Source organism: Eumetopias jubatus, unplaced genomic scaffold (genome assembly GCF_037043125.1).
Source record: "Eumetopias jubatus isolate StellerSeaLion01/CBP00866 unplaced genomic scaffold, mEumJub1_p1.0 scaffold_6, whole genome shotgun sequence".
In the NCBI taxonomy this organism is placed as follows: domain Eukaryota; kingdom Metazoa; phylum Chordata; class Mammalia; order Carnivora; family Otariidae; genus Eumetopias; species Eumetopias jubatus.
In genome coordinates, this window is record NW_028274812.1 from 145,065,523 (window position 1) to 145,088,549 (window position 23,027).

The 23,027-nt window shown below is 48.5% G+C and overlaps 1 protein-coding gene across 5 annotated transcripts in view; it reads left to right on the forward strand.

The window, feature by feature from the left end:
* Positions 1-422: 422 nt before the first annotated feature.
* Positions 423-23,027, forward strand: part of CARMIL1 (capping protein regulator and myosin 1 linker 1) — a 312,830-nt gene continuing 290,225 nt past the window's right edge. The window contains exons 1-2 of one of the 5 annotated variants that reach the window (XM_028107424.2): positions 423-823; positions 5,216-5,313. In XM_028107424.2, coding sequence (XP_027963225.1) covers positions 784-823; positions 5,216-5,313 — 138 coding nt within the window. In that variant the 5' untranslated portion in view covers positions 423-783. Of the gene's footprint in view, positions 824-5,215; positions 5,314-23,027 lie in introns of those variants that run through there. The other 4 variants (XM_028107425.2, XM_028107427.2, XM_028107428.2 and 1 more) reach the window with 4 other exon arrangements.

Genomic DNA, 23,027 nt, shown 5'->3' on the forward strand with positions numbered 1-23,027 from the left:
CGGTGCGCCCCGCGCGAGGGAGCGAGCGCCGGGCGCGGGGCGCCGGCCTGGGACCCGTGCGGAGGCCGGCTCTCGCGAGGTGAGGAGGAGCCGCCGGAGGAGGAGGGGGAGGAGACGCAGGAGGAGAAGGCGGGGGAGGAGGGACGGGAGGAGGGGGAGGGGAGGGGAGGAGGGGAGAGGGAGGGGGAGGAGAAGGAGGGCCGGAGCTGCCCCCGCCCAACCCCAGCCCGGCAGGAGCGCGAGGAAACCTTAGCCCCGCCGCGCCGCGCCGCTCTCCCCGCCCTCTCCGCGCGCCTTCCGCCTTCACCTAGGGCCGTAGGTGCGGCGCGGGGCTGGGCGCTAGCTGGCCGCGGCTGGAGCAGCGCTGCCGGGAGCCGGGAGCCGGGAGCCGGGAGCCGGGAGCCGGGAGCCGGGAGCCGGGAGCCGGGAGCCGCGAGCCGGGAGCCGGGAGCCGGGAGCCGGGAGCCGGGAGCCGCGAGCCGGGAGCCGGGAGCCGCCGCCGCGCGCGCCCGCGCGGGATCCCCGGGTCTCCGTTCCGCCGCCGGGAACTGCGGGGAGGCGACATGTAGCAGCGGCTGCAGCAGAACCACTTCGTATTTGCAACTCTTTTTTTTTTTTTTTTGAGGGGCGGGGGGCGCGGCAAAATTGTATCTCCGCCCTCGCTTTCTTGCCTACTCCCGTGCGCAAGCTGCATCTGCCTCTAAAAATTGAGGGGCTTGGGGGAGGGCGGGGGGCCGTAAATCAGAGTTGGACCGGCACTGCCCCCGCGCCTGGAGGGCCACCATGACCGAGGAGAGCTCCGAGGTTCCCAGGGAGCTGACAGGTAAGAGTGGCGCCGCCGCGGGCTTCCCTCCTCGCCTTCCCCCTGCCCTCCTCCGCCTCCCCGCAGGTCCCGCGAAGTCGCGGCGCCCCTCAGGTCGCCGCCGTGCTGGGCGGGGCGCCGGGAACTTTGCTCGCGTCTCGCCGCCTGGAAAGCCCAGTTCGGGGAGGGCGGCCGTGGGGGGCAGCGGGGGGCCCCGGAGTCCGGGGCGCCTCCCCAGCGGGGACCCGGGGTGGGGGGGAAGGTCGCCGTGGGCGGAAGAGAGGGGAGGGCTGCCTCGGGCTTGGGAGTTCTGGAAGCGAGGAGCACCCTGTACAGCGACCAGCCCACCGCCCCAAACTCGGGGAAGTCCGGGAAAGGCCAGCGCGGGGCCAGGGGGCGAGCGCCCAGTGGGTCGTCTCCGGCACCTGCCCGGCCGCAACCCTCCCCCTCCCCCTCCCCCCTCGCCGGGCGAGGTGCTCCTCCCCGCCCCCCGGCGAGGTGCTCCTCCCACACGCGGCCTCGGGGGAGGGGGCGCTAGTCTGGAGTGCCGACTGAGCGGAGCGGGGCTTGGCTTCGCCCAGCCCGCGGGGAGCGAAACGGTTACTGGAGTGACGCATGCTCGGGCCGGGAAACTGAGGGTTAATGGTACAAGCTTATTTTAATAATAATTAACCTACCGATTCTCCCCATCCCGCATCTCAGGGAACCAGTGTGCAAGGTGACCAGTTGTTTGAGTCCCTTGAGGTTTTTTTTATGTTTTTTTTTTTTTTTTGGTGTGTGTGTTGGGGGGGTAGTTGGGCTGGATTTTATGTCTTGGGGTTTAACTTAATTATGTGGAGGGTTAAAATGGCAGAGTTAAAATGAGGTGGGGATGAGTGTTTGAAAACCCAGCGTTTAAGCGTGTGTGTATGTAGAACACGTTGTATTTTAACAAGGTGTGTGTGTCTCTGCGCGCGTGTTTTGAGCCCTAGGGACCTGTATTCCTTACTGTACCATCCTTGGCACACTACGCAGAAAGATGCTGTGTAATCGGGGCTGACAGCCGGGGGGAGTTCTGCCTGCCCATTCATCTGCACTTGAGAAATTTGCCCCTTGGTCTCTCCTCTTAGCCATAATACTTTGGAAGAGTTGTGTGCCCTCTTCCATTAGTACCTAACTCAGCAGGTGACACTTGATGTGAAGAAGGTGTTGCTAGGTTTGTATGAAAGCTTCAGCTTTTGTTAAATTAAAAAAACCCCAAAAAACCCTTACTTTTCACCCAAATTTAGGATATGAAGTTACCGCCCCCTTCCCCCACTCTGGCTTCTTCTCTCTCCCCAACCCTGTGGAGTCGGCTCCTGAGATAAAGCATCAGCTGCCTTTGCTGGAGTGAGTGGCCCATCCGGTTCTGGGAGGCTGAGGTCTTCCCAGCACCCTACCCGGAAGAGGAAAGAATGCCCAGAGTCTGTGCAGATGCCTCCCAAGGTCCTGCGAAAGTTTGGGGGAGGGCTGGCCAAAGAGGGGGGCAGATTTTTAAGTTAGTTGACCTTGAGCCCGGTAATGAAAAGTTAGGTAGTTATCAGACTCAAGAGAGAGGGGAGGGATGGAAATAAGATACCTGGTTTATGTGAATGGTTCTCAAAATAAGTCCTTTGGTATGTTTGAAAAAGTCGAGTTAATCCTTATCTAGACATGGAATTTGTGTGTTTATTGAGTCTTGCCCAGCTCACATATCCTTCAACCAAGTGACACATGCTTTTGTGACATGCCCAGTACGATTTTTCTGGGCCTTTAAATGGCCTAATTAGCCTGGGACAGGGGACATTCCTGCACCTGCTTTTCTCTAATTACAAGTGCTCACAGAGTTACACTCAGATCAATTCAAAATGGCAACCATGTGAAAACCTCAGTGTATTCCCTTAAGCTAATCCCCGAAGACAGAAAAAAATGCGGTGCGTATCTCTCTGATAATGAAAGAAATACAGGTTTTTATGAAAAATTTTAAGTGCTAAGAAGAATGAGAAGACTATCTGTCCAACCGTATTACCTCTCTGAGTTAGCTACTTTTAACCTTTTGGTGTAAAACTTTCCAGTCCTGTTCCACGTGTGTATGTTCTTACTGTTTTTTTCCAAAAATTTATTTATTCTAGAGAGAAAGCACGAGGGGGAGAGGGAGAGAAAATCCCAGGCATACTCCACATCCAGTGCGGAGCCTGACACGGGGCTGATCCCGCCACCCGAGATCTTGACCCCACCTGAGCCAAAACCCAGAGTGGGGGGGTTCAGCCGACTGCACCATCCAGGCGCCCCTCTTAAGTCTGTTTCTGATGTTCCTTTCCCACATGCCTTTTTAAGGGGGGGGAGGAGTAGCCTTTATCTGTTTCGAGCTCTGATAAGATAGGAGCTGCGTAGAGAACTCCCAGCACAGTGAGGTCCCCCACTTGTCCCCTTTCTTCCCCAAGCGTCCCACCTGGTTGCTGGTCCCCCCACGAGCTGCACTTTCTCTTGTTTCCATTCTCTTCTCCATGTGGGCGACGCTCTTCCGTCTCCTTCACTCTTACCTAACAGCAGCTCTCAACTTTTGTGGTGGGTTTCCAATAAGTATATTTGATTACCGCTTCGTAAACATATTTATTTACTTAACTACATATATACTTCATTTATAATTTAAAACATAAACTGGAGTACATGGCAAATAGAAGTAAAAATTCCATTTTCTTCCTCCACCTCAGTGGATTATATAGTACACTGTACTTTGGACTCGTGGCCTATGTCCTGCTCCTTTAAGGTTCTGCTCAGGGGTCCCTTCCTCCCTGAAACTTTCGGGAATCTCCTTGTCCATGATCTCTTGGTAGTGAGTGTGGATTTGCCTAGAGCCATTTATCTGTGCTCTCTAGGTCGTAAGCACCTATGAAAGGCAGAGGCTGTCTGAGTCCCAGCACCTAGTCGAACCCTTGGCATACAGGAGCTCCTCCTGTGTCCATGTATTTGTTGAATATATGAATGAGCCAAGATGATTACAATATAGAATACAGAGCTTCGGAAGTAAAGAGGAGGTTGCCATATATAGATACTTATTTAAAGATTTTATTTATTCGTTTGACAGCAAGAGTGGGAGAGAGCACAAGCAGGGGGAGCGGCAGGCAGAGGGAGAAGGAGAGGCAGGCTCCCCGCTGAGCAGGGAGTGAGCCCGACGTGGGGCTCCATCCCAAGACCTTGGGATCATGACCTGAGCCGGAGGCAGATGCTTAACCAACTGAGCCGCCCAGGCACCTGAGGTTGCTATATTTGGAAGTAGAACGTAACCAGGAGGAGACGAGGGAAAGGGCATCCCAGGAAAGAGAATAGTACGTACAGAATCCTGGGGGTGTACAGGATGGAGATGGTGGGGATGATTGGATTGTTAAGTGTGTGTGTTGAGAAGTTAAACTGAAAAAACTGTGGAAGACCTTGAGTGGCCTGCTAGAGGGTTGAGGTTTATCCAAAAATGAAGCAACTCATAGAGCAAGAGCGATGTGATCAGACCTGTGATTTTTTGGAGGGTCCCTTTGGTAAGGGAGGGACAGAGAGCTGGTAAGTGGGACATCATGGACTTGTCTTGGGGAGAGATTCTGAGCCCTTGAATGCGGGGGTCGGGAGCTGTTTAGGAGGTAGTTCTAGGAGAGTGGGTGACTGGCTTCCTATCTGATAGGAAACAAAATTTCTAGCTTCGTTAGTGGCCAGAGGAGTGGGGAGGAGAAGGAGTTTGATTTAGGGCCTGTTCCATTTGGAGCACCGCCCGGAGTCGTTCCTGCCACCATCCAGATTTTGAAGTCTCCCCGTCTCTCTTGATTCCTCCTTTCTTGTTGTCTTTGACCAGTCTTTGGGGGTGTCGTGCTGTGATGTCTTCGGAAGGACAGATGGCCAGGATCACCCTTCCCTGGCCAAATTGTCCAGTCTGGCTCTGGTTCTTTGCCATATTTCCCAACTGTGATGTCAGGCACTCCTAGAAAATGGTAATATTTCTCTGCCACTGTGATGAACACAGAGGCTGCTAGGGGCCAGAGGCCAAGGGAGTTTTTGAATTCCTATTGTGCTTACGGTCTGCATGCAACACAGGCCTCCATGAACCTTCCTGATTGTTGCTCATGGTTTTTCTTGTGTGTGCATCCACTTGCCCAGCGAGATGATATTGTGCCTTGTATGAACTGGTATTAGGTCACATGCTTTTATATTTGCCTCCGCATCTGATCACACAGTACAACGCACATAGTAGGTGATCATAAACTATGGGGTGACTGATAGCTATCAGGCTTGTTAAAACAAACTAAAAAAAAAAAAACGACAAACCACAATAATAAAAACAACCAAAAATACTCCTTCAAATGTTCTCCCCTCTCCAGTGTTTTTTTCTTATTAATAAAAGAATATAATGAAACTCTTTACTTCTTTCAGAAAGCATAAAGGATGTTATTGGCAGAAAGATAAAAATTGCAGTGAAGAAGAAAGTAAAGTTGGAAGTTAAGGGAGACAAAGTTGAAAACAAAGTGCTGGTAAGTATTTTCGTTTCTTATAATGTTTGGAAGTGAAAGTGTTTTTCCTCTCCATTGTTTTGATTGCTTAATTTCCTTGAAACTCAAGTGCTGTGTTTCATATTTTGCTGGAAAGTTCTCAGGGCCATTTTGTCCTGGATTAATTGGAATATCTGCCCGTTGAAAGGTAACAGTAGGATATTTACATTTTTGAGATGGAAGTTATTTCTTAAAATTGTCCCAGTCACCCACACTGAGGTCATCTCCTACAGCCTGTTTTCAAATTATTCGATTTGATGTGAAATGGAGCTTATTTATAGTTATCTTTGTTGTGGCTGGTTGTATGATTTCATTTGTGAGGACTCAGGGAGGAGTTTAAAAAATTCATCTCATGTTGGTTTAAGTAGGTAAATGTTCTCAGATGTTATATTGGAGTCCATCTCAAGGCGAAGAAGACGCCTGTTATTTCATGGGACATTTGGTGTTTTGAAGGGAAATGGCTGGTGCAGGCATTTTATCTGCTGAGATTGGATTTGGGGTCCCCCAGCGTGTGGGGGAGCTGTTAGGGGCCCAGGGGTTGGACCATGTTGGGCACAGAGTGGGGGAGGGCATCGTCAGTTATTGGACTGTACCTTTAGAGAGGTGAGGAGCCTTGTGGTATTATCGTGGCTCTTAGGTTGAGATTGTGGCAAACCTAGATTTAGCCTTAGGGGAGTACACCTTGTTTGTGTTTTTGTTGGAGAGAATATTCTATTTATCTTTTTATCATTGGCAATTTTCAAACATATGCAAAAGTAGAGATTAGCATATTGAACCCCGTGTGTGTTCATCCAGCTTAAACAGGTTTTCGTGTTTTACCAATATTGTTGATCTCCCCACTGTTTTTTTTCCCCCTCTTGGAGTTTTTTAAAACAAATCCCAAGCACCTGTCATTGAAAGAGAATATTTTTAATATTCTGTTTCTTCAGTTGAATTTGCCACAGAATCGCAAGTGTCTTTCTGATAACATCTGTCTTGAGAATCTTTTAGAATATCTGAGTGCCTTCCCCTGTAGATGGAAGGATTATGTTGTTGGTGGACGACTTCTCTTTCTCTGTGGTCCTTGTGTACAAGTCAGGATGGCAGAGAAATCGAAGTGGAAAACTTGACGGAGGGGCTTTGGCCCTGTGACAAAGCGTGTTCATGTAGCCTGCATTATTAGGGTTACCAAGAGCAGAATCAATGGGTGCCATCATTCTGATTTATTTTGCTTTAATAAAGAGTAAATTCCCTTAGAGTATATGTTACTCAGTGTTACAGGTTAGTGGTATTTTGGGGAGGTGGTAGAGGAGAGAGAAGACATTTTGTTTCCGCTGTTTGTTGTTTTATACATTTAAAGTAAATCTTTACATGGATGGATCCACCTTTATCTAAGTAAGTTGTCATTGTCAAGTAGTGTTTGCTACAACCGTCTGACCTGGTGTGTGGTATTATTTGGTATGGATACTGTTCATCATACTAGGAAGGAGCCCATGCCATGAGTAAAATCTACAAAGTGAAAATTACAAAGACAAACTTAAGTGTCCAATATAACAAAGTTAGCATCATTTACAAATGGTTATGATTAGTACTTAATGTTAAGGACCCTCCCCCATACACCCCAACCCCCCCAGCTCCCCACTCATCTCAAATAAGCTGGAGTTAAGGTTGTAACCAAATTTTACACGTCTTTGTATGTAAGCACTTATTTTCCCAAATCTGGAACCTAAGTACTTTCTGATAATTTGGCATAAACTTGTTTTGACTTTTCCTTACATGTATGGACAGGAATTATTAATTGAAATACTCGGAGTCGGACAATCTTAATAGAAATATTCAGGTCGGGGCCAAATGGTTAGTGACACACTGACCTTCACGTTGTTGATTTTGGAGTTTCTGGATTGAGAGAAGTTCAGTTACTTAAATGAAGACACTGGGGGGATCTCTTGATAATGTTCATTTCTGGCTTTCTTTGGCTGTCAGTCCACTAATACCGGGAGTAAGTGAGTTGGTTCCATACTTCAATGTGGCTTGTTTCAGTTTCCTTCTCTCACAGCGCCGTTATATGTCACTTAGTCCCCTCTCTTTACAGCGGAGACTTTATATGATCTGTAGCTTATCTTCAGTAGAGGGTTTATCTTCATCTTCCTTCTTCTCATGGTCATAGTAGCTAATATTTATTGAACATTGACCAAGTGCTAGGCTCTTTGCCCAACACTTACTTATGCATTACCTGATTCAGTCTCGCAGCAACTCCGTGAGGTGAGGTAGGCACTATTTACATCTTCATTCAGATCTGGAGAGGCTAAATAAATTGCTTCAGCTCATTTAGCTAGTTAATGACAGCTGGGATTTGAACCCACATCTGCCTCACTCAGAGCCTGTTTCACCATTATTTTTTTAAAGATTTTATTCACTTATTAGAGAGAGAGAGAGAGCATGAGTGGGGGAAGGGGCCGAGGGAGAGGGAGAAGCAGACTCCCTGCTGATCAGGGAGCCCAACAAGGATCCCAGGACCCTTAGATCATGACCTGAGCCGAAGGCAGACGCTTAACTGACTGAGCCACCCAGGCGTCCCCTGCTTCACCATTATTCTCCAAAAAAAAAAAAGAAAATATCTTTTGGCTTGTTGTTCGCTCTGTCACCAAATGATCAGGAAGATTTGGACCTTAGAAGGATCAGGAATCCTTGTGTTTATTTGGTTTATTGATTGATGTATACGTAACTTCCAGACTGATTGAGCACGTGCTGTGTGCCATGCCTAGTGCGTGCACAAGACTTCATGTATCCAGAGCCCACAGTCTCGCTGGGGAGGTAAACATGTCAGGGGGCCGTGCTTTGAGCTGTGCTATGAGCAGAATGACTGGAGGGCGGTCATCACAGCACATCAGAGGGACCCTAGACTCAGGCTGGTGCATCAGGGAAGAGTTCTTGAAGGAAGGCAACCCTAAGCTGACAATGAGTAGGAGTAGGAGTTGCCAAGGGGAGAGAGTAGAGACGTGTTGTGGACAAAGGGAACAGAACAAACCTGGAAGCCAGAAGGGGTTTACATGTTAGAGAAACCTCCGCAGAAGTAGGGGCTGGAGCAGGTGCGAAGTGGAGAGTGGCCAGGCATGGAGGGGATGCCTGTCCTTGCTATCAGGTGAAACCGGGACCGGTTAAAGAGGTCTCTTCCCACCACCTGTTTCTAATAACCTTTCCGTGCACTTTATCCTCTGGTGTCCAGGGAGGCAGTAGGGTTCAGTGGTTAAGGACTTGGGCCCTGGAGTCACACCTGAGTCACACTGCAGCCCAGCCGCTTTATAACATTGTGAAGCCTCCTTCCTTTCGCTAATGAAACAGGTGTGCAACAGTATCTGTTTGTTCCTGGCTGCTTTGAAGCCAGGGATATGTTTTAATATGGCTTGGTGCAATGCCCAGCACATGATAAACAGCCACCGAATGATAAAGCAAGAGGAACCGAGAGATCCTACCTTGTTTTCCAAGTGGCACTGAAAATGCCACTCCAGATACCCGAGCATCTTTTGCCCTTATTTATTTATTTTTAAAAGATTTTATGTATTTATTCATGAGAGACAGAGAGAGAGAGAGAGAGAGAGAGAGAGAGAGAGAGAGAGAAGCAGAGGGAGAAGCAGGCTCCCCGCTGAGCAGGGAGCCAGATGCGGGACTCGATCCCAGGACCCTGGGATCATGGCCTGAGCCGAAGGCAGACGCTTTAACCATCTGAGCCACCCAGGCGCCCATCTCTTGCCTTTATTGAGGGGTTGAGTTCAGTTCACCATAAGGCCAAGAAGAATATTTAGAGCTATGTCTCCTTTTCAGCAGGATGGAGTGCAACTGACCAGATCTGAAATTCTGCAGGTAGGGCTCTGGTCAGATGGAATCAGAAATGCTAGGATGTGCAGGGGGCAGGGAGATCTGTGGTCACATTCATTTGGCAATCAGGGTGTTAAAGATAAACCAATGTCTTTACTATATGGCTTTTCAGAACCATTAATACATCGATGCGCATGGTTGATTCCTAAGAATGAGTTGGAGTGTGCTTTCTCAATCTTACTTGGCCAGAGACCCTAATGACTATAGGTTAGGAAACCAGGGTGGAGCAGACCTGAGCTGGGGCCTCTGGGGACAGTTAAAGGGAAGATAGAAGAGGCTGGAACAGGCTGTCCATCCTTAGGACTGCTCTCCGGGGGTACGGTCCCTGGGCCCAGTACTTTTTATCTAAGTGGCGGGCGGGTCCGCTGAAGGCCACACACTGGTACATGTCATCTGTTGCTATAATACCTTCTCTCTTGTCCGTAGGGCATGTCGCCAGGAAGTGATTTTGTCTGTCTTAGACTCTTACTCCATTTTCTCATTTGCTAGTTGAATCGTTATCCAATTTTTGTGGTACCTGGACTTTTATTTATTTATTTATTTATATTTATTTGTTTATTTAAAGATTTTTATTTATTTGAGAGAGTGAGCGAAGGGGTACAAGCAGGGGGAGTGGCAGGGGAAGGGAGAAGCAGACTTCCCGCTGAGCAGGGAGCCTGACCTGGGGCTCGCACCCAGGACCCCCGGGATCATGACCTGAGCTGAGGGCAGATGCTTAACCCACTGAGCCACCCGGGCGCCCTGGTACCTGGACTTTTAAAACTGTTTGAATTTATGCATTTTTTTTTTTAAGTTAAACTTTTCAGTTTTGGATCATTGTAGATTTACATGCAGTTGTGAGAAGTCATACAGAGAGATCCTTGGTGCCCTTTACCCAGTTTCTCCCGTATTGCAAAATCACATTCAGGATATTGCTGTGCAATGCAGAACATTTCCACCACCACAAGGACTCCTCCTCCTGCGTCTCTGGGCCACACTCACGTACCCACTTCTCTGACCCCTGGGAGCTGCTAATGTGGTCTTCATTTTTAAAATTTTGTTACTTCAAAAATGTTATGTAAGTGTAATCACAAAGAATATATATGCCTTTGGGGGATTTTTTTCTTTTTTTTCACCTGAGACATTCCCCCGGGGTGTTGCGCGTAGCCTTTATGTCCCCCGATCCCCGCTGGGCACTGTTCCATGGTCTGGATGTCCACTCGCCTGTTGATGGACCTGTGGGTGGTTTTCTGTTTTGGGGTTATCTGGGGGTTATTAGGAATAAAACTGAGATAGACACAGAGTTACAGGCTTGTGTGTGAACACGCATCTTCATTTCTCCCTGATGAATGCCGAGGAGTGCAATTTCAGGTTTGAATTGGAATTGCCTGTTTAGTTTTAGAAGAAGCTCTCAGCTGGTTTCCAGAGTGGCTGTATCCCTGGGTAGTCCTACCAGCAACGTGTGAGTAGTCCAGTCTCTCCAAGTCTTTGACAGCATTTGGTATTGCCTGGACGTTTTCTTTTTTCTTTTCTTTTTCTTTTTTTTTTTTGAGGATAATGGTTGAAAGAAAAATATTGTCAGGAGGAAGCAGGGTCCCTGGTGACCTGCTCCCACCCACGCTTCTGGTGTTGCAGGCCTCTGGGAAAGGAATGTGGTTTCCTCTCGCCCGGGTGGTGGCTCTGAAGCATGTGGAAGGTTCATCCCTGGTCTCAGCTTCGTTTCTTTTCTGTTCCATTTTGGAATTCGGGTTATATCATCTTTGCCAACCCCTTGTTCTTCCACACCCTTCATCAAATGGGCCAGCAGCAGGAAAACAGGACTGCCCTTCTTCCTAGACTGAGGAGGCGGGAGACATGGTATCACCTGTTCGCTTGGAAACAATTCATCCATTATTCATTTATTTCCTTTTGCAAAGTTACCCCAGAATCTCTTTAATGTATTTTTTAAAAATTTGACTGTGGGTTTATAACTTTTAAGCATCTTCATTAGGTTTGGTTGGAATAACTATCAGTTAATACGAAAAATGTTAAAAGGTGTAAGGATGTTATTTCGGGGGACATGTATCCCTAAAATATGTTGGTGGCGGTGCTGTCTTCCATTAACTCAAAACATGAAGTCTGTGACCACCTGTTTATTTAAAAAATACATTCAAAGGGGGACTATCTCTCACCTAAAAGTTTTGCAGGTATCTGGCCCACTTTGTTGTGAATGATTTTAAATCTCAGATATGCTCGGATTTGGAAAGCATTGTGCTTTGGGATGAGGCCACGTTCATTTCATGTGGCCAGTTGTTTAACACTTGCCTGATTTCCCGGTCCTTCATGCCTAACACTTTCCTGATTTCCCGGTCCTTCATGCCTAACCAGCGGTATGGCCCGTGGCATGGTCATTTCTCAGACAAATAATCCGCTCTGGAATGGGTGTTTTGCGGCTACTTTCAGGCGACATCTGCCTTGGCCAGTGGTGTCCAGACTTTTTTTTAAAACCAATATTACCTTTTTAAAACACATTAATTTTCCAGGGAGCCCGTAAAGTAGAGCTATTTTAGGAGTCTGTTTTGCACATTTAGAGTTGAATCCAAAAGAGTATAAAGTCAACCAGTGATCTCAGCGAGGCTGTTTTGATGAACATAAATTAGAAATAGGAGGAGGAGATCGGATTTTGTTTTGGCTGCACAGTATAGAGACTCCTTATTCACCAGTTAAGTGGTACAAATATCACAGCTTTTAAAATAGCTGGTCCTGCCGTCTCAGGATGCTTTCCAAGTCAGGATGGCAGGAGCAGCTTTATTCTGAATTCTGTATGCATGTGGTTTATGCGGACAGCACAGCTTACCTCTAATATGTCAAACTTGTGGGCAACACATCTGATCACGCGTGTGTGTTTTCTTCCCGTGGTTATGGTAGATGGAGAGCTGAAGTTCACATCAGATGTCTGGAGACTGTGGTGGCCTCTGCAATACACTGTTGGAAGATCATTGTCCCAGGTCTTCGGGCTCACTTGCCTTTGTGGGAGGCTCTTGTGTGCCAGTTGTTGGGTAATTCGAACAGTTCCCTTTGTGGTACCATTAGGAGTTTCAACTTTTAAGGATCACTTACAATTCAGTGCTTAGGTAATTTTAAGAGCACCTGGGTGAAGTTACCCGACTCGAGAAAATTGAGCTTTAGAAAACAGCAACAACATTGACACGATCTTCAGGAGGGGGGGTATCAGAGAGCACACGTTGTTGCCAAGGGGCCTGGCAAAAGTCCTGGGAAATTCAAAATAAATCCGTATTGAAGTGCTTCAGACTTTACCCCGACTCAAGGCTGGAGCTGGCTCCCACTGATTTTTGGGTAGGGTGCTGGAGGCAGGCTCTGGCTCTGGGCGTCTCTTTCCGGAAGGTAGGTCTGGCCAACATGCACCTGTTACCCGAGCTGCATTGACCTTCTACTCTGTCATCTGCAACTGCCCCTGTTTCTGCTGTAGTTAGGAGAGGAGAGTCTGATGACCTTGGACTCCAACATACATCAGGCTTGGTGTAACTTTTCATTGTTCTTAAAAAGATACGCTTTTCCAGCCTCTGGGATGTTCTTAAAAAGATACTCTTTTCCAGCCTCTGGGATTTAGCCCCCCAGGGAGCAGGGCATTTAGGTCCACCGTGGGAAGGCAGGGGAAGCAGGGGTGTGTGTGAGCGATGTGAAAGGGGTATGGTGGAAATGCACGAGCCAGGAGATCTACAGAAAATATGCAATGAATAGGGAGAACTCTTTTTTTTTCCCAGAGTTTCTGAGAAACAAAGACTTTAGCGAAGGGTTGCTGTAACACTTTCATTTCATTGGAAACGCTGTTAATATCTATTGTTAAAGTAGATTGAAAAATGCAACTTTATAAAATCTGATGAAGGGTGGAAGATTTGGTCTCCCCACCTCCATCACCCTCCCCTTTCTAAAATGCTTGTTCTCTTTTAATAGAGTATAGGAATTTGGTTTGGTGTATATAGAGTGTATTGTCTAAATCTTTGTTACTGTGCCCTATTTTTCTTTCTAAGTAGATCACTTCCCCCAACTCTTTGAGAAAAGAGAGGTAAAGGGGGGAAAGGATGCATAGGGTAGGGTGTGTGTGCGCGCGTGTGTGTATGTGTATAAAACAGTCTGTTCACCTTCACCTACTGGGTCCTTTTTCTTATTTTTGTGTTTTGAGAGAGAGTTTTTCTGTTTTGAAGACATTGTGCCTTGGTGAACCCTGGCCTGCAGGTGTCTTGGTCTCTTTAGCTCTTGGTAGGCGCACAGTGTGTCCTCTTAGAGGTGGAAGCAGGGGCACACACGTCCTCAACTGTGCTTAGAGCTTTTCCAGTCTGTGGCAGAAGTGGAGATGAGCATGCTTAGTCCCTACTAAGGAGGCAAATATATCTGTTTCTGCTGACTCCTGGGCCTGGGGGTCTCAGGAGACATGTATGGGTGTCAGCCGGGGTTAGTGCCCGTGTCCTCTGCGTGCCCTCTGGTGTGGAGGGGCTGACTTCAGCTGACCCCAGGGAAGTGTGCTCAGATCTTGCTGCCCTCCACGGTTGCCCAGACGGTCTTGGGACTGGAGGACTCTTAGTGGCCATCTAACCATGTACCCTAGCCTACAAGAAGTTTCTTTAGTGACATCCCTGGGTGTCCACTTTTTGCTTAACTATTTGCAGAGATGAGAAAAACAAGAGTCTCAGAAAGCCCTTTGTTAGTTTGGGCTGGAACCTGCTTCTCAGTGACTTGTCCGCATTCATTCTAGCTTAGTCTTCTGGAACATCACAGAACTCGCACCTTCCCATCAGTGCAGGTTCAGGCCTTTGAAGATGGTTGTCCTGTTTTCCCTTGTTCTCTCGGTCCTCAGGCTGAATACGCTCACTTCCCGCAGTCTTACTGGAGGACGATGTTGCTTTCAGAGTTTTCACTGCTCTGATCAGCTCGCTTCCGAATCATCCTACTTTGTCAGTGAGCCTTTTAAAATTGTGGGTGTTTTGGGATCGCAAGTATTTGGTAAACCCTGTGAAAATGAATTAAACAGAATTTCTCGGAGCCTTCAGTGGGCTCCTGTGGATTGCGTCTCTTGACGGGGGATGTAATATGTGTCATCACAGAATTGTCCCTCGAGACCCTGTAGGAAACATCAGTGTATTGCGGTCTGCCAAGTGAAGAGTATCAGCTACACATTGCTTGGGCGCTGAAAACATTTTCTTTTTGTTGTTTTTTTTTTAAAAATTTTGGAAGTATCTGGGCTATTCGCATTACTCAAAAGTTATATAGGAAAGCAAAACTGAAATATCACCTAGGCGATCAATTCAGAAGTTACAATTGGAAAAAATATCAGTAAGTATTTTTATATTTTTCTACACATATGTACATATAAATGTATGACATTTTAAAAATGGAATTATGAATACTATTTGGTACTCTACTTTAGAACTTTAGTGTTTTAGGTCAAAGTTTTCCATGACAATAATGTGTTTATATTGTATATATATTAATATTGTATATGTGTAATGTCTACATTAAATAATATGTATCTGTGTTTTGGATTCCTGCATGGCACTTCATTAATCGCTATAATTTAACACTTATTATGAGATACTTAGTTTGCTTCCAGAATTTTGCCCTATAAATGAGTACATCCTCCCATTTATTTCTCTTGGATGAATTCCTGGAAGTGGAATTGCCGCCTGACAGGCTTTCTAAGGGATACGTTTTTCACCTGATTGTTATTCAGGAAGTCTCAATGGAGAGTAATTCCCCTAACCACATCCATTTTATTGTCTTAAAAAAAGACTGGCTCGTTCTCTTTGTCCAAGTGCTTGTATTTCTTAGGCCGGCACTCCTCGGACCCTCACTCCCGAGGCAGACTTTTTTTTTTTTTTTTTTGGCACTCTAAGGCGCTTTCCCGTGTGCCTGTGGGATGTGTGGTCTTTACTCCTGTGGCCTGTTTGCAGGCTTAGAGTCCTTTGGTTCTTGTGTCTTCTGGTGACTGCAAATGGGCTTCCAGAATCAGAGCCTTTTTTTTTTTTTTTTTTTTAGCTTTTTAAAAAATTCTTAGTGCAGTGTAGATGACATACACGTAGCGTGATGCGACAGTTCTGCGTGCTGTGCTCTGCTTGCTATGCTCAGTTTGCTTGTCAAGAAGAGTCACGGCTCCGGACTGTCACTGTCCCGGAATCAGCATCTTCTTTCCCTGAGCCGCGCCCTAACCGGTGTGGGACTGGGTTGTAGGATTTCGATCTCTGATCTTTGCCCCTGTCCTGGGACTTTCTTCCCTTGGGTCCTTGACTGCTCTTTATAAACGGTCATCGAGCAGATTTGCGAGTGATAAGGCCCACCACGCCACCCTCAGAAGCATCGTGGCGGAGACTCCTGAGTTCATGAGCATGGACAGCTAGCCCTGCCTCCCAGAGGAGAGCTTCGTATCATCACGAAAGGAGACACTACTTTTCTTCCAGACAGTTGTGAAGGCAATTTACTTCTCCTGCGTGTCGCTAACACTCAGTCTCTTCCGTCGTGTGGCCCTTCCCTGGTCTTCTGTTCCCACGTACCGCCCGTCCCTCTTCGCCCTCTCCCTACCCTCGCACCCCGGGTGGGGGCACGTCCGGGCGAGGACCTGGGAGTGCTCCCCCGTGAGCAGCTTCTCGGAGAGCCCCTTCTTCCTCATGGAGCCCCCCACGGTTCAGCCTGCATCTCTCTCCTTCCAGAGCCGTCGCTGGGGCCCACTCTGCCTGTGGTTCGGCGAGGTTCCTCAGGGACCCCCTTACTACTCCTCAGAGAGCAAGCCCACGAGACTCCTTCCTTCCTCAGGGCCGCGTTCTTCGTCCCTTTGTGGAGGCGGCCGGGGAAGACGAGCCCGGGGTGGGGGGCCGCTGTGGTCTCCCGACCCCATCCGTCCCACGGTGGTTGTCACTAGCAACCCAAGAAAGATGTCCTCTTCCCTCATGGGAAGAGAAAGGGACCCCGACCTGGGGAGAGCCCCCCGCCGGTGCTGGCTTGCCTGCTCGATCCGGGACGCTTCCGTTGGGCCCCTGCGGCTGCCCGCCACTTTTCCTGCAAACCCCGGGGCGGGGGGCGCCGTTGCCGTTCCTCGCCCGCGTCCTCGGGGTAGCGGAAGGCTTGCAGTTTGGGGAGACTTTCGGTGCAGCTCTGCTCACCACCTCCCCGGCTGGGGACCATCGAAACTCGCCTGCACGGAAGGACTGCCAGGCGTTGCTGCTGCTGTGGACTTGTCCACTTGGGTCTCTTGGGCGCCCTGCTCCTTCTCAGGACTTCTGTGCCCTCAGAACTCACCGTCGGAATGAACTGTGCGCTTCCGAGAGCCGCTTCCTTGTCCGCACTTGGCCGCTCTGGAGGAAACTTCCCGAGTCTCCGTAGCGCCCGGCCCTCTCCTGGGACGCCCCCCTGACGGGCGGTCTTCAGGCCCCCTCGTTTTTCCGACAGGGCCTGGGTGCGAGAGGCTGGGCCAGGCTTTCCTGTCCGGCCTGGCTTGTTCTCGAAGCACCCGGAGCAGAGGACAGGCCGTTAGCACCTCGTCAAGTAGAGTTTGTCAAGCATGGTTCTCGCTGTCGAGGTTTAATGAAAGTGACGTCTGTCTTCATCCCCGACGTCTGTGGGTTGTCCGCAGCGCTGAGCCAGTGTGTGATGTCCCCGGCGCTGTGCGCGCCCGAAGCCTTCGCGCCCGGTTCCTCCCTGTCTGCCTCCGCGTTGCCCGCGAAGAGCCAGTTCCTCCGTCCGTCAGAGCAGGGCTCTACTTTCCGTGTGCTGGAGAGGGGCGCCTGTGTGGCTCGCCTGTTAGAGCGTCTGCCTTCAGCTCAGGTCGTGGTCCCGGAGTTCGGCTCCCCCTCCTCCGCTCCCCCTGCTGGTGTTCTCTCTCTCTGTCAGATAAATAAAATCTTTCAAAAAATTAAAATCATGTTCCGGAGAGCGTCGCCTGTGGTGTAGTTAGCCTTAAATCCAGGGATGGCTTTCTTTTTTTTTTTTTAAATGTCATCATGGACTTTTTTATGCTTTCCATTCTTGTAGCAGCTTTGTGTGTGTTACTGGATTAGTCTGCCTGGATTTGAATTCTGAAATGGCTTTGTGTTAGGCTCTAACCTTAGGCCAATGATTTACTTCTCCTTGCATCACTTTGCTCATCTACAAAATGGGTGTAATGATAGAATTTCATGGATTTGACTTGAAGATTAAATGAGAGATAACATATAAAATATTTTAAACAGTGTCTGGCCTGTAGGAAGTCATCAGTGAATCTTGGGGCTCATGGCTTTTGGGAGGGGTGGTACAGTGATGATGTATAATGCTCTGATTGCAAGAATCTGATTGTATTTCCATAGTCAGAGATGGCTTTGGTGTATTTCATGTAAATATTCTAAAAGGTATGTCTCCTTTGCATCTTCTCCTGGTCCTGGGCAAGATACTTGTGTGGACATTTTCTCTGCTCAGAGCTTTTTAAGCTGGTATCGGTTTTTTGATAGAAAGGGTTTTAGGGGGCACCTGGGTGGCTCAGTCAGTTGAGCGTCTGCCTTCGGCTCAGGTCATGATCTCAGAGTCCTGGGATTGGGCCCCGCGTCAGGCTCCCTGCTCAGTGGGGAGTCTGCTTCTCCTCCCTCTGCCCCTCCCCACCGCTTATGTGTTCTCTCTCTGTACTCTCTCTCAAATAAATAAAATCTTAAAAAAAACAGGTTTAGGATTTTTTCACTCTGCTGCTCTTGAGGAAGGTGCATTGTTTTTGAGAAACCTTTCTTTAGGAAAGGTTTTCGTAAGTACGTTGTTGAGGACTATGTCTCTGAAGGCAGTATTGTGCATTTTCGGTGGGCATCTTTTCTCACCTCCTTTTTACTGCCAATTCAGGTGTGTTCAGAAATACACTCAAGCCCCTCTTTCACTTCCAAGTTAGTCAGATTTCAAAAAAAAACTCCAAAACTCCACGAAAATCAGTAGTTGGCTCTTGTTCATCCCCACAGGGCTTTGTTGGCCCCTTTGGGTCCCTGCTGTCTGTTCTTGGGGCCTAACTCCAGTTGCTATTTCCTGCATGTCAGTCATGATTGCTCTTTGTTCTGGGGCGTCACTTGGGTTCACTGGCTTATGTAGCTCTGCTTTTCCACATTAGAGCATCCCTGGGCATGCGGGATTCCTACCTTCTCAACACGTTTAGGTCAGGGTTGATCAGCCTTAGCGCTATTGACATTTTAGCCCAAACAGTTCTTTGCTGTAGGGGCTGCCTGTGCATCATAGGACATTCAGGAACCCTTACCTCCACCCACTAGATGCTAGCAGCGTTACCTTCCTTCCGGTTATGACGATTAGAAGTGTCTTCAGACATCCTTAGATGTTCTCTGGGTGACAGAATTGCCCCTGATTTGAGAACCACTGGTTTACATCAGTGGGTCCCAAAATGTCCGAGAGCAGTACCTCGTTATATTTGTTGATAGAGTTCTATCTAAGTCTGGAAATGTACTGTTCTGTAATACAATTATGGTTAATTGACCTAAAAACCCATATGCATTTTAAAATACTTATTTTTGAAGTATTTAGGTAGTTAAATCTATATAAAACAAATTGTACCAAATGGAAGTTTGTCTTAAGACACCTAATAGGTTCCCCTCGTGGTTTTCAACGTGTGGTTTTGAGACCTGCACATTAGCATCACCTGGAAACTTCTTAGAAATGCAGACTCCTTTGGGTCCCATTCGGCTGAACCGCAGGCTCTGGGAGTGGGGCTCAGCTGTCTGTTTTCACAAGCCCTTCAGATGGTGGTGATCCACACGAAACTCGAGAAACTCGGGATTAGATTCTGAAGCCCCCATTAGAGACCTGTGGAGTAAGTCTTACCGAGAAATCATCGTAACCTGTCATCTGCGGGACTTGAGAATCTGCTTAGGAAAATGACGTTTCCTCGGCAGGTCGTGCTGGGTGTCTGTTCCTTCTGAGCCTGCCCGGTCTGCAGCTTGCTTTTGGGGTTCTCCTTCCCTCAGCATCCCTGTGCCGGGTACAGGAAAGCCCATCCCCTGACTGAACGAGGGGTGGTCGTGCCTGACCCCCAAGGCAGTAAGTCATCCAGCAGTCCCACAGGGCTGATCTGTGTTGGACAGAGGTTCTTCTTCAGGGAGAGAGGAGTGGTGGGAGGGGGAAAGGCAGATAGATGGACAGACAGACAAAGAGAAGGAAGAAGAAAGCTGAAGGCACAGGCAGTAAGAGGCCCTGTGGAGGCAGAAGCCGCGGGGCGTGAAGAGGCTGTTAATGAGCCTGTTGCCGGCGGCAGGAAGAGCAGAGCAGGATGGGGGTGGCTGGAGTGACCGAGCTCTGCCTGGATGGCTGCTTGGGAAAGACGGCCTGAAGTTGAGTGAATGCTTGAAGCGAACATGCCCAGGAACAGTGGTTTTTAGTTTTCTACGAGGCCCAGGGATTCCTGTCTTGCTTCTCCAAAGAGCCTCATCTGAGCCCATAATGACCCGAGACATCCTCCCTCCATATCTTTTCTTCGTGGCCTGTAAGAACCCGACGAATAGATAACACGTGTTAGGAGACCAGGTGGGCTCTGCAGGCAGGTTCACGGCCGGCTGCTTCCCCAGAGCAGAGATTCTCCGCCCGGCTGTTCTTCAGAGGCACCTGGGTAGTCCCCTGCCTCGTCGGCACGAGATCTTCGGAAAGAGTTCAAGTCGACACTGCAGGAAAGAATACCGCATGTGTCATGTCGACTTCCCCAGGGCGTGTTTCAGAAAACCTTAGACCCTGCTTCACTTCCTTAAATCCGACCAAAGAGGACAACTCATTGTTAATTTGTTCCGGGGATCGATTGCTTTGACTTGAGTAACATTTTCTCTCAACATTTTCTGATGAGGACTCGCAGGCCTATCTCTTTTAAGGGAGAGTCAGAGCCTTTAAAAAAAAAAAAAGGCACTAGAAGTAGAAGCAAGCGAGTGTTGAAATCAGCCTTGTGAATCATTTTCTAACAATTCAGTGGACCTAAAGAAATTTCTTTTTAGTTTGAATTAGTGGCACAGGCCCTTGCTCAGCCCCTCCCTTATTCTTCTTGTCATCTCTCCCTCCCTCCTTTTCCCGGTAAAACCTGGAACAGAATACAAGTACCTTCATGCAGCATATCCACCGGATTCTTTCACACAAGTCACTCCCGGGGAGGAACGTGTGGAGATGCAGAATATTTTACCGGTTGCTCAGATGGTGTGCTGACCCCACTGGGGCAATGGATTATGGGAATGTAGGCCAGTGGCTTTTTTTCAAGCCCAAATTAAAAGCTTTGGGGCCTGGGGCGCCTGGGTGGCTTAGTCGGTGAAGCGTCTGCCTTTGTCTCAGGTCATGGTCTCAGGGTCCTGGGATCGAGCCCCGCGTCGGGCTCTTTGCTCGGCGGGAAGCCTGCTTCTCCCTCTGCTGCTGCTCCCCCTGCTTGTGTTCCCTCTCTGACAAATAAATAAAATAAAAGATCTGGGGCCCACCTAGGGCATAATCAGGATTCTCTTATCCAACTCATATCCTTGAGGAGGCTGTACACCGAGAGCCCAGGACTCTTTCCTTATTGTATCTTTGTGTCAAGCACTCCTACCCCTTCGTGATCTTTTCGTGGTATACAGGCGTATTTGCCCAATAAACGAGCCAGGCCTGGAGTACAAATCTCAGGCCCAAGCTGGTTTTCCCAGAGTGCCTCTGCTCAGCAGCCTTATCTGGCGTCACCCATCTTTAATTCAGCGTCCTGCAGGATGTGGGGATCCGTCACAGTGGCGCGGCAAGGCAGGGGACCAGGCGGCTGCAAACACTTGAACGGGCTCTGTGCTTCGGTCCGTGATGAGAGCAGTGGAGAAAGCCAGCGGGTGTTCCCCGACGGGCGGGTTTGAGCGCAGCTGCCCGTCGCACTGGCTGGTGACCCAGGGGCTCATGAGATGCTTTCAGGAGCAAAGCTGCGGCCGCATCCCACCACGTGCCCCTGGACGCTGTGGGTGCCGCTGCCTCAGGAATCTGAGTCCTGGTGCACATGGTGGGCTTTTCTTCTTTCCCCTTCTACACATCATTTCCGAGACGCTGACTTATTTCCTGTTTGTGAAGGCGGGGTTTCATCGTTTACACGGGAGGGAAACAGCACGTCCTTTCAACTTTCAGCTGGCTGCTGGATCTTCCCTTCCCTGGGAAGATCATCTCTCTTCCCATCGTGAGAGCCATTCCTGCCGGCTCAATGAGAAGATTTCTGAGGCTTTCAGAGATGACACTTCGTTTCTTTTGTGTGATAAAATTATAATGTGTGATTTTATTTTCTTATTTTTTTCCTAAGATTTTATTTATTTAAGAGTGAGAGTGAGAGAGCATGAGTGGGGGGGAGGGGCAGAGGGAGAAGCAGGCTCCCCGCTGAGCAGAGAGCCTAGGACCTTGGGATCATGACCTGAGCTGAAGGCACACACTTAACCCACTGAGCCACCCAGGCGTCCCTATTTTCTTATTTTTAAACAAATAAAGCTGTCACCTAAAATTTCACCTACAGTTAATGGAAATACCAAGAAAGCATCTCCTATCCCATGGGTTCTACCAGCGACCCCTTTCCGCGCATACACCGGAAGAAACCCTGTGTAGCTCTATGCCTCCGTTCCCAAACTGGGGACCAGATCCTGCTCCTGAGATAGGAATAGATGTGCTGGGAGCAAAGTGGCCCATGCCTGAGAACTTGGACTCCGCATTTCCCAAACTTGAACAAGTTTCGCCACTTCTCTGTTCTTGGACCCTTTAGCATTCTGACTTAATATACATTGCACATTTCATAAAGCACCAAGTCCCATCTCCTAGGACACCAGTGTTCTGAGGAACTCAGAGAAAAGCTGCCAACTCATTTCAGTTTTGTTTTCTTTGACACAAGGAACTGTACATTAGAATTTACCATCCCTTTGAACTGTTGTCATATCTGCTTCTGACACCTTGCAGATTTGCCAATTGGAAAAAAAAATCAGTCAAGAAGAGGCACATACTTCTAGGGAGATGATTGAATTTTTTTTTTTTTTTTTTCCTTTTGCCAGATAGTTATTGTGCACCGTCCGTGTTTTGGGGGAAGAAGGTGGTTACCTGGGAACTGACTGGGGGTGAAGTCAAGGAAGAAGCCCTTTTTCCAGGGACCTCCTCCATTGGCTTTGGTTTGAGAAGACATTGGGTCTGCTTCTTAGAAATGTTCAGTGTAATTTCAGAACACTTTGCTTTAAGAAGAGTATTGAGAAATGGGGCAAGGGAAGATTTCTTAAATACCTGAGTCTCCCTGATTGTGTGCACTTTCTGTTATGAGACTGCCCCCGCCCCCCAGTACTGAGCAGCCCTCATGGGTGGGGGGGGCTGCCACAGAGGAGAGGATGTAGATTTAGTATTTGTGGTCCTGAATTGGGGGGCAGTGGATAAAAACTACCAGGGATTGAGGATGGTCTCAGAAAAATCTCCCCAATGGCCAGAGCTGTCCAGTAATAAAATGTGCTCGTCTGTGTACGGGGTAGGGGAGGGGTTCGAGCTCATCAGAGCTGGACAAGTTCAGGTATAGATTGCTCAACCTCTTGATTGGGATGCCCTAGAGGACATCCGAGTATGAAAACGCCCCCCTTTGATCTAAGATCCCAGGATTCAGAGTTTTCACTGCTAATATGTCAAAGAATGTATGGTAGAGCATATTAAATATCACAGTTCTCCTGTTATAAACTTAGGCCAGGCCAAAGCGGTTGCTGAGAACCATTGAGTCTCCACTGTGTGGATTGGTTCTGTGTCTTTGCACTGAAGGTACTTTATCACTTTGGTGAGGTTGAAAGCAAATTGGGAAGTCTGGCCCTTTGGCTTCTGATGGATTTGCTGCTTTGAGTTCCAGTAGAGATGTGAGAAGCTTTTTGAAGCCT